This window comes from Belonocnema kinseyi, chromosome 1 (genome assembly GCF_010883055.1).
Source record: "Belonocnema kinseyi isolate 2016_QV_RU_SX_M_011 chromosome 1, B_treatae_v1, whole genome shotgun sequence".
Lineage (NCBI taxonomy): Eukaryota > Metazoa > Arthropoda > Insecta > Hymenoptera > Cynipidae > Belonocnema > Belonocnema kinseyi.
In genome coordinates, this window is record NC_046657.1 from 118,102,089 (window position 1) to 118,114,046 (window position 11,958).

The window sequence follows — 11,958 nt, forward strand, 5'->3', positions numbered from 1 at the left end:
GCCTCCAAAGTTTCGGGTTGAAAAATAACGAGGCTCATGTCTCAGATCACGCCAATAATAACGCATTCCGTCAGGACCATCTAAATTAAATTTTTTTTCGTCCGACCAGATAATCTGAAAAGCAAGTAAAAGACCCAAGCTTTATTTACATAGGCTTGAAGGAACTAATTATTTGTCATGAGAAAAAATGCACTGTCTAAGTATGTACCTTTGACCATTCGTGCGTCGAATGCAGCTTCTCTTCTGCAAAATTGTAGCGTGCCTGCATATGATGAGGTTTCAGTTTAGGCGCTTTTTGCATTTTTTCACATACTAAATTAGGGGAATCCTTCAATACTCGATGCACTGTACTTTTGCACACTTGAGGAGCCACATCATTTTTTATTCTTCTGCACCCCTTAGTTGTTTGCGAGGCGGCGACTATTTTTCGTTTGTCACGATCTGAGAGCTTTGGCCGTGGTCCACGTTTCTTCTTCACTATTTGATTACTTCTATTCTTTATATACAGGTAAATAACATTTCTCGATCGGTTTATAAGCTTCGCTATTTCACGTTGTGATTTCCCACATTTTTCATACGCATCAATTGACGCCTTTTCTTCTGCAGACAATGCTTTCCCTCTTCCCATATTTGTTTTGTTACCTCGAATATTATTAACGCACAAGCACAATTTAACTGGCCAAAAATGCATTCGGAAGCCTATTTATACCAGGAGTATACATATGTGCACGCCAGGTAAAGCGAGAAAAACGCGGGAACTCCCGCTACTTACGGGGATCCCCGCAATAAAAATAGGAGAAACATTTATTTCGAACATATTGTGCGAATGTACACCTTTAAAATAGGAAAAATACGTCGATAATCCCCAAAAAGAATGTATGTGGGAAAGTATGTATGTGAAAAATCCTCGGGAAAAATTTAAATTAAAAGAAAAACACAATTGTAAATTACTTTGGGAATTCACGCACAATATTTAGTTTTTATACACACATATGTATATGTTTATGGCATGTAAGAAGTAAAATTTTAATATTATATATTTTAAATTGCATTATTTTACGAATTATTTATTATTCTTCAAAAAAATTCAAGTTTTTTTTAGTGGCCCTATTAATTTGGGACACCTATTTTTTCGAAAAAATGTCCAAATAAATGAACGAATGGAAGTGCGAGCTCTATATTTTAGGAAAAATCGTTAATTCGACTCATTTATCCACTCAAAATATTTGGTGCATTTTGTTTCAATAGAAAAAAAATTATCCTTAAAAAATGGGGTGGCCCTATAAATATGGGACACACTTTATAAACGATTATTCTATTCATGATAAAATCCGTTATAGGTCTGACTACATGTATCAAAATAAAGAAGCGTTGACGAAACTACTATACCATATTGAATTTCAGAGCTCGCGAATGAAAATCATCCTAAACTTAACATACCTGTCAGTTAATCATCATATTACTCGTATGATCAGATAGGAGACTCTGCACTTAAGTTCCATTACGGGTTGAAATCAAGTGACTAACTTAATTTAATGCAAAAATGAAATTCATCTACATTTAAAATTCATCATCTTGTATTACTGTGATTGATTGAAGTAAATTGGATTGTAATAATTGAATCGAATTGGAATTAATGATTGGAATTGATTGGATTGGTATTATAGGAAATTGTTTATTTCTATGAGTAAAACTCCACCTTTTCTACTCTTTTGTTGTAATAGATTGGATTTAGTAGATTAGAATGGATTGATTTGGAATTAATTTAATTAGATTGGAATTGATTGGGTTGCAGTGTATTGGAATGAATTAGATTGGATGATGTTGGGCTGGATTGTATTGGAAGGAATTGGATTGGATAAAAAATAATTGGATTGCCTTGGAATGAATTGGATTAGAATGAATTAGATTGTATTGGATGGTGTTGGGCTGGATTGTATTGGAATGAATTGGATTGGATTAGAAATAATTGGATTGCCTTGGAACGGATTGAAACGAATTAGATTGGATTAGTGCGGATTTAATTAGAGTGCGTTGGATTGGATTGGAAGGAATTGCATTAGATTGTATTAAAATTAATTGGGTTTGATTACATTGCGTTGGATTGGATTGGAATAAATTGAATTGGATTGGATTAGTTTTGGTTGGATTGGAATGTAATGAATTGGATTGGATTAATTGGATTGTATTAGAGTGAATATGATTGGAATGAATTGATTTGGATTGGAATGAATTGTATTGGACTGGAGTGGATTGGATTCGGTTCCCTCTCGGGTTCTGAGATGATGACTCTGCAACCTCTTCGCACTTATGATCGACTGATGATTCGTACTGCAACTTTAGAATTATGCCAAAGAAGTGCCATGTAGGGTCCTTGTATCAGAAATAACTATTAGGAGAATATATATCTAAGCAGTAGCGGATTTTCCATATAGATTACACAGACTGCAGTCTAGGTTGGGCGAGTCGGAGGGTGGGGAGGGGGGTAGAATTTTCCCCCGATCAATTTTCAAAAGTTTCTTATTTTTTTGTACACAGGTGCAACCTGAGCGTGGTCGAGAAATTGTCACAAAGATTGACTGAAAGTATTCATTGTTTTTTTAACCCACTTATGTATTATAATAATTCAAAATATTGCATTTCGTGTTCAAAAAATTTCATTATTTTATTGTTAATGTTATTTTTCCTGGTTAAAACAAAAACTACGCATCTTATTAAAAAGTAATTCATAAGGTAGATCTTTTTGAATAAACAATTTTTTTACTTTAAAATTTTCTGTATCTTGTATAGTTTGACCGAAAAATTTAATTTTTGATTTGTTATTATTTTTTATGGGATCAAAATTTAAATTTGTTATTCTTTGAAAAAATTCAAAAGTTGTTGTGATAATCTTGTAGGACTATTAAAAAGTAACATTTTCTTTATTTCCACTTTTTTTCATATCGTGTGCTGTTTGGCTTAAAATGTTCATTTTTGCTTGTTCTGCGGGATTTTGACAGTGTTATAACTTGGATAATTTTCTTTTTACCGAAAAATGTCATAAATATAAATTGTTAGAGTTTTTGATTGATATGGATAGTCGTGCATAGAATTTGTTAATCTGGAAAAAAATGTTGAAAATGCTGTAACTTTTTTAATTTATGTCCAAAATAGCTGGCTAATGAACTTGTTCTTTATTTTTACACCCCTCTAAATTGGGCTGACGCTCAACCCAATCTGGAGACAACGACAGACAGACGATGAGAATGTAAAAACAGTTCATAAAATCAATTATTTACCTGTTTTTAATGTTTCAAGGAGCATTTTCGAAGCTGATTTTCCACACTTCCGATTGGAGTGTGGGCCATTACTTCTGGTTAAAAAATTAAAGAAAAAGAATACTTCTTTATACATAATTGTAAATGATCACTGATCAACTTCAAACTCCAATCGGTTTAATAATGTGTAATAGCGAAAATTATTTGAACTATTGAAAAAATTATAGAACCAAAATCTGGTTCTTAACTTTAATTACAATACAAAAATCTACCAAGGAACAATTTTATTTTCATAAAAACTATTCATGTAATATAGTCAAATATTTTTTTCTTTTCTTTCCTTGCCATAGACCAGTTTTTTAAATCCCATACATTTGTTACTCATAATATCTCGACAAAATTTTGTTAAGTTATGCTAAATATTGTGCCAAATATTATAATCAAAGGCCTTAAGACATTTTTTCACATATATTCTATTAAATCCAAATGGCCTACTCTTTAAAATGACCTTCTCTTGCATAGTTTCCCCTACCACGCGCTTCGAGCTCAGCGTTTGTGCTTTTCTAACATTTGCGCAAAGATCTTTTAAAATTAAAGGACAAACCACTGACAAACAATGTTTGGTTTCCCTTTCCTCACAGCTCCTTCGCGTTTAACGAGGTGTGTAATTTATTTATATTATTATTAATTTAAAATTCTCATTACGTGTTTTGCACTTCGCACTCGATTGATTGCACTTTTTATTTCGTTTACAAAACAAACTTAAAAATGCTATTCCTGATTATTTATAAATATTTATTATTTTATTACACCTGTTGTAATAATTTTTATTAGAAATAATTGATGGTTAAAACAATAAATAATATAGTGGTAGAAGGTTGGCTACACAGTAAATTCCAGAGACATTATTCTGAAAATTGAAAGCTACAATTATCCGATAGTAAATATTCTTATCACGAGAGACGAGTAAAAATTATCCATCGTCAGATAATTGTAGTTGTCGTTTGTTTGTACAGGTTTTATCCAACTTTAAATAAATAATACCGCTGGGATTTACTGTGTAACGAAATTGAGTTGTCTTTAGACAAACAAAGGATAATCTTATTTTACAATTCCGTCGAAACTGACATACATGATTGGAAAAGCCGTTTTTTCTCAATCAGGGAGTCTCTAAACTTTTTGAATTGACAAAAACTGAATAGATCCAAATTCAGATAAATTTAATACTAGTTTTGGGTGAAGCTAAATAGTTAAGGGTGATATTGTAGAATTTTCTTTAACTAATTTTATTCTTGGATCAGTTTTTTCTGACTCTGAAGGACCTCAAAACGTTTATATTTGAGGAAAACTGGATAGGTCCAAATTAACATAATGTCAAACATTTATTTAGGTTTAGGTGAGTTTAGAGCCCCTTTAACGTTATGCAATACTAAGCGTTATATAATACTTTAAAGTTTTCTTAAAAATTAAAAAATCACGAATAGGCCAAATACTTAGTTGCAAAAATAATTTTTGTACTTAAAAAACAGAAAGCACAATTTTCTAACCGCTTATAAATTAAAAACGATACACTTAAACTCTATGCAAATAATTCTATTACTAGATAAAATGTTCCTGTTATATTTGACGTTATCAACTGAGTATGATAGAATACTCTATTCCCTTTCGAAAAAATATGTCTGAAAAATAACTACAGAAAGTGCGTCATTCTTCACCCTATTTTTATGCAAAAGAAACTGGGAAACGGCAAAGAAAGAATGATAGGGCTGATAGGCCGATCATTTTTCAGCAGTCGTTTTTTTCTGACATTTTTCTGTCATTTTCGCCGTGGTCAGGGAAAAATGACATTTTTATGATTTTTAATCATAATACAATTTTTTAAATAAAAGAGAAAGTTATTTTCTTCTCATTTTCGTAATGCGAAAGATATCAAAATTAAATATTTAGTAAAATGTAGACAAAGTTATAAAGACAAAATGTGTGCTATTTTTCAAATATATTATCCAATTTTTTAGCAAGCTTATATTTTAAATGAGCTGAAACATGTTGTTGCCTTCCCAAAAGGGTTCCAAATTTATTAATTTCATACATTTAATAAAACATTAAACTGTTTTTTCATATGATGACATTAAAAGGTTAATTAAAATTTGTAATTTCTTGAAGGTTATTCAAAAGAGCAATATTTGTTACTTTGAATAAACAAAGAATATCTCTAAATTGTTTAGATAATCCTGGACCTTCACATTGATCTTCTTCAATTACGATTTATTTTTAATTTTCGTACAAAAAATGTCCGAATTTTCTTCAGACCAAAGAATATAATTTAGTGTATTTTTCGTTAATGAACAGAAATATCAATTTATAAATAAAAAAAGCTTGAATTCTACATTTAAAAAAGAATAAAAAGTTAGAAACGTATTTTTTCATATTTTCCAAAATTCTTACTAATAATGTGAAAAAATTTGGCTTTTGGAATTAAGTTGACCGAATATCGAATCTTCAAAACCGATCTATATTCAGGGATCAACTTTTATGATTCGCAACAATCAGCACGTCTTTGAATGTCAAATTTTGAAATGTGATAAATTTTTTTAATTCGATCCGATTCAATCGGAAATTCGACGTTCGATTCGACATTCGACACACGCGCTGATTTATATCGAATCGAAAAAGTCGATTTCAGCTTATATCGTTATCGAAAATTAAAATGTGTGTTATCTAATCATTTGGTCGACTAAGGTCAACATTCGGTTTAAAAAACGATTTAAAATTACTTTCTCCCACATATGTTGAACAAAATAAGCTATATATTCCTGAAACATTTCGAAGCAAATTAAAATTTAGCGTTTTAATTTCAGGTAGAACCGTACTCTTCTACACCATCTTCTTGAGTTGCCTTGCAGTATTCTTTGCCATTTGCATGAAGGGGTTATTAGCAACACTCAGCGAACACAGACCAACATACATACTCGATAGCAGTGTTATAGGAACATCACCCGGTAAGACATAACAGTTACAAACCATAAAATAAATTGTTCACAGTTCAAACATGTACTTTATTCTTCTCTCCGCTGCTTCACGTTGATTATCCATTACATGAATACGATGCCTACTCTGCTGACGCATACTTGAATTAAAGACAATCTTCTGTTATATAGGTTTTCTTATTTATGGCCCTTTTGCAGAATGTGTAATCGGTTCTGAATTTTGAGGCTGCACGGATGAATTTTTTTGTCTAATTTTTCTGTATACGTCAACTGCGTAACCATATCTTGGAGCAAGCAGAAGTTGGGTTTTCGATAAACTGCTTATATTTTGTTTAATAATAAAAAAACGTGTGAACTATAACAGCGACGCTCATTATTAGCTGTCCATTCATTTCCGCGGCGAGCCTGTTGATCGTTGTCAAACTCCAGTCGGCAGACACCCCGAAACAGCCGCAGTTAGAAAACTGCAGTTTTCCATGACATTCAAGCTAAATCCGGTACTTTTTAAGATTTTTCAACATGAATAATTTGTGATCCGCCAGTAGAATGTTTTCAAGTATTTTCAAAATTACTCTGACTTGTTTAAAAAACTATTATTTATTTCAACAATTGTTTCTCCCTGTAAACGTAAGGATTGAGAACAATTATTTTCTAGAATGAATGACACTGTCAACATATTTAGAGAGTAATATGTTTTCTTTCGGATATTCAGCAATTTAAAAAAAAACACTTGTTTAAATAATTTTTTCCTTTAAATCGCATACAAATATTATTGTCTGCAATTGATGACACAATTAACGAATGTTAAAAGTACTTTGTTTGGTTCCAAATATTTAGCAATTAAGTACTCTGTTCTGAATTTGTAGGCTATTAGGTTAAATATTCTTGTATAATTTCTTGCATACGTCATCTGAATAATCATATCTTGAATCGCAAATAGCCGATTTTTCAATAAAATGCTTACATTATAGATTATATATTCTAGATTATATGTGGGTTGATTATACGCATTAAAGATTAACAAAATCGTTCCGATGCCCCTGACAAAATATAAGCGTTTTATCGAAAAACTGACTCTGCTTGTTCCAAGATATTGTTATGTGTGTTATTTGAGATAATGTTCTTATGTATGTATATTGTTATGTGGATGACGTATTCAGAAGTAGACAAAAATTTTCAACCGTACGTCCTCAAAATTCAGAATCGATTACACATTCTGATATCCGTAATGATAAAATGACCCATTTATTGTTATGAGATAACGGTATGTTACAAAAACTGATATTATGAAATCATGAATTTATTTAATTTTTATGGCCAGAATCAATTTATCAATATAATAACAAGAAATTGAACTTATTTATTGCCCAGAGATTTCCATTATTACTGTAAATATTAACAAATTATCAAGAATCTTTTTTCACTTTGTTGTGAGAATGTAAATTAATTAATTCTTCTGATTAAAATGAAATTATTCAATGATTTCACAATGCCAGTTTTTGTAACCGATTGCAATCTAATGCCAAAGCCCGGGTTCATTTGTTCCGGATAATTTGACTCGCTCGGAGGTGTATGCCGACTGGAGTTTGACACGAGTGAACAGACACGCTGTGGAAATGCATGGGCAGCTAACACTAAGCGCCACTGCTATTGTTCTCTATTTTCGTTGCTAAGGAAAAAATATAAATATTTTATCGAAAAACCAGCTGTTCTTGCTCAGAGATATGATTATGTAGATGACGTAAACAAAAAATTAGACAAAAATATTCAAACGTTCGGCCTCAAAATTCAGAACTGATTACACGTTCTGATAAAGGACCTTAAGAGCGGAAGCCTAGGCGCCTCCATGATACTTAGCGGGTATTTAAAAGTTTCGAGCATATGTTCGTTAAAATGTACACTACCATACCAAATTTTAATGTAAAATTAAATGAAAAATATGTGCCAGATGCCGAATTACTGCCGAAAAATGTGGAAATTCAGTTGAAAATGAATTAATAGATGTTAATATAAGTGGATTGTCAGTCACAATAAAAGAAATATTAGTTTCAAATGGTGAAGAAACTTGTTTCTAAGAAATACTTGAAACTGAAGAGAAGTACAAATATTTTTTTTATTCATGTTTTTATATTGTACTTACCAAATTTTGGTAAAAATAAGGAAATGACAGTGAATTTATTTTCACCTGGAATCTGTCAAATTTCGAGAAGAAAAATTTATCCAGTCATTTAAAATATTACGAATTCAATATCTCATGATAATTTAAAATAAGTTCGATTATTTTTTTTTATAAATCTTAAGCTTAGTTGTCAAATTTTGTAATGATGAAATCATTCAATACACCGTGCGTAATTATAATATCTTTTAGTTTAAAAATTTACCATTCAGCTCTTTATTTTAAAGCGTAAATTTTCAATATAGAATATTTTAAACTGAGGTTTGTAAGACTTGAAAGAATACAAAATTAGGAGCTTTTGAATTTGAACATTTTTGATCAAACAAAAAAAAGTGTTAAGTTGGCCAACTGTAAATATATATAATTTATTAATTTTTTTTTAATAAACTGAAGCTCGAGCATTAATAAGACAGGCCTGCAAATAATGGGGTCATGTCACTTGTGGGAAAGTGGAGGGTCATTTCCCAAGTAATTTTTTACTTCGAATCTCAATCCCGGTTTAGAATTGTCCCATCAAGACAGTATTTTAAGATATTTGAGGTTATGTACCCAAAAAATGGCGTTTTTGGTCTGTCTCAAAGTATTTAAAATAAATGTTCAAGCCATAATGGGACATATCTCGTAATTTCAAATTGGCGTAACTTGGTAAAGAAAAATGGTAATTGAACTTTGCGACTCTCTTAAATTAAAGAGAAAGGGCAGTACTATATGATACAACTAAAGAAAAAATCCCAAAAATTGCTGTGTCTTCTGTAAATAACCTCAAAAGTAGCCAAAAACGCCATTTTGGGATACATAACCTTAAATATCTTAAAATACTGACGTGATGGGTCAATTCTAACCCTGGATTCGGATTCTACGAAAAAATTACTTCGGAAATGACCTTCCACTTTCCGACAACAAAATCATGTTGGCCTGTGTAATTTAACAAGAATTCATTTTACAAGACGATTCTAAGCTTATGTTAAAGATTGAATTGTTTCGAAGTAAAAACATTGTTATTTAAAGAACTTTAAATTTCTGATTTAAACTTTATCAAATATTTTGAATAGAAATAGTTTCGACTTAATAGATTTATAATTGAACGCTGTAATCCAACTTCAAATCCTATTCAAATGTTATTTCAGTTTAAAGTATTTCATTTTTAATCCGCTTAATTTGAAATTTTTTTAATTAAAGAAAATAACAGTTTGGAAAATTTAGCAATATTTTACTGTTTATTGCAAATGAATAAGTATAAATCTAATATTTAAAGCCAAACAATTAGAAACTAAAATGTTTGAAATAGAAAGCCTTGGATCGTTTGAATTTCCCAAATTTAAATTTTGTAAGTCATCATTGTATTGTATTGTAGTGATTCAAACTTATTATTTGATTTATTTTTATTATTATATTTATTTTTCTAATTTAAAATTACTTAAATGTCTTGAATTTAGAATATTGAGAATGAGATCATGGTTTTGTACTTTGTAACCAGAAATAATTGAACCGTTCAATTTATAGAAGTTTAAAAGGTTTCAGTTTCACCGCATTAATCTTAAAATTATTTATTTGTAAAGTTGTAAAAACTTATATCTTAAACATGTAATAACTTATTGAGCGTTTATAATTAGAACATTTCTAAGTTTTAATGTTAAAAGCATAAGATTCAAGAGCATCACTTTGATTACTTTAATTTGCAGTTGAGTTTTAAGTACTTCAAAAGAAGAAATTGTCCGCTTAAATAGTTTGCATTTTTTATTATTAATAATACTTTTTCCTGTGCATACATAACTTCATTCTTAAATCACTTCTTCTGCATTCAGTGCAATTTTTAATATGCATTTTTAGTGAATTATCGGGAATGTTACCCTTTCGAAATATTAAACAAGGTTTTGGAAATAAAAAGATCAATTATCTCTTAAAGTTATAAATAGAACCACTAAGCTGTTTTAGACTGAATTTGATATATTTACTGTTTTTCGTAAAAAAAAGTTCATGTAATGAAGCGCTTTTATTACGTGAATAGTAAAACAGGAAACAGTTTTGCCACTCGACTATAATTAAGATACATTGTTGTAAATAGAAATTAAAAAGCTATTACGGCTGGACATTTGATACTTCCTCGCGCAAAGAAGTTAATTGCATGAATAACGATGTTGTCTTCCTGTGAGACTAAACAATTATTAGAGTAAACCATTGTTACCGTATAATAAATTGAAACAAATAAAAAACATACTCAACATTTATGCAACTTTTTTTGTAACTGCTATATAACAATATTTTTACACAATGCCAATTTTTAGTATAAAAGTATACAAATCGTTACGGGCTGTCCATAAACTACGTGAATTAAAGGAGGGGGGGGACATACAAAAAACGTCGGTTGTTAACAGGGCAGAGGGATCAGTGGAGGTAATAACGCTACTAAGTTAGATAACGTTTAATACCTCTCCTGATAATAATTTTGATTAAAGTTTTCAAATTTTGCTAAAGATAGCCTTCAACGGTATAGCTCAATAATTAGTTAATAATAAGCTTGAAAATCACTTTCATATTTCAGATTTCACACTGTGCTCCCTATTTCCTTTTCCTCCATTTCTTAACGAATTCTTTTTTCTCTCTGTTTTTAAGAAACTTCGTCTTCTTTTCACTTTTCGCTTAAACGTAAACTGAATTAATAGAACGCAATCAGAAAATTCAACTATTTTTCGTTAGAAAATCTTTGTATGGAGAAACTTCCGAAAAGGGTGTAAGTTCCATTGTCTCTGAACTTCGTATACTTATGTATTTTGACGCGCTAATTACGAATATGATAGTAAAATTGGCGCAAATTTGATTTTCATGGCAAAATCATCAAAAGCCCATAAAACTCATGGTTTTTTTTAAAATTTATCTTAGCTAATATGCGAAATCCAAAAAAGCTTTCAAATAAAAGTTGTAGGTCACATCGAAATACACATTTCTTGTTTTAAACATTTTTTTCTGCTAGTGATAGTTTCCCAGAAAATCAGAGATATATCGATTTACATGTCAAAAAACCCCCTAAACCATGGCTCTTCACATTCTAAATGGAAATCATTGTAAAAGAAAATAATTGTCAAGAGAAATGGTGAAGAGAATGGTAAAGGGGTATGGCAAAGGTACATGGTAAAGGGATGCCTTCCCGCCCCGACGAGGCCTTAGAATAGGGGTAGGGGTGTCACTTTACATTATTTCTGTGACCAATCACAGGGGTGGCTTCCCGTCCCCAGGAGTCGTTGGAAAAGGGGTAGTGGGGACCTTACACTATTCCTGTGACCAGTACAGGGGTTACCCCCCCCCCCCCTGACGAAACGTTGGAAAAGGAGTACGGGTATAAATTTGCAATATTTTTGTAGCCAATCACAGGGGTTCCTTCCTTTCGGCATCAACCCGAAACCAATAGAGATGCGATGGAAATCATGACAAATAGATGATTTAGTCCGGGAGCGGGCAATGCTGCCGTATGCAATAATATGTCCAAGGATAAAAAGGTATGATTCTTATGTATTTTGAGCCGCTGAATCCGAATATACCC

The 11,958-nt window shown here is 31.0% G+C and overlaps 1 protein-coding gene across 2 annotated transcripts in view; it reads left to right on the forward strand.

Moving 5' to 3' along the window:
* LOC117167636 (sodium/potassium-transporting ATPase subunit beta-1-like) overlaps positions 1-11,958 on the forward strand; it is an 81,147-nt gene that overhangs the window by 14,363 nt on the left and 54,826 nt on the right. Inside the window, exon 2 of one of the 2 annotated variants that reach the window (XM_033352714.1) lies at positions 6,116-6,256. The exons of the other annotated variant lie outside the window; for it this stretch is intronic. Coding sequence (XP_033208605.1) covers positions 6,116-6,256 — 141 coding nt within the window. The remainder of the gene's footprint in view (positions 1-6,115; positions 6,257-11,958) is intronic. 2 annotated transcript variants of the gene reach the window in all.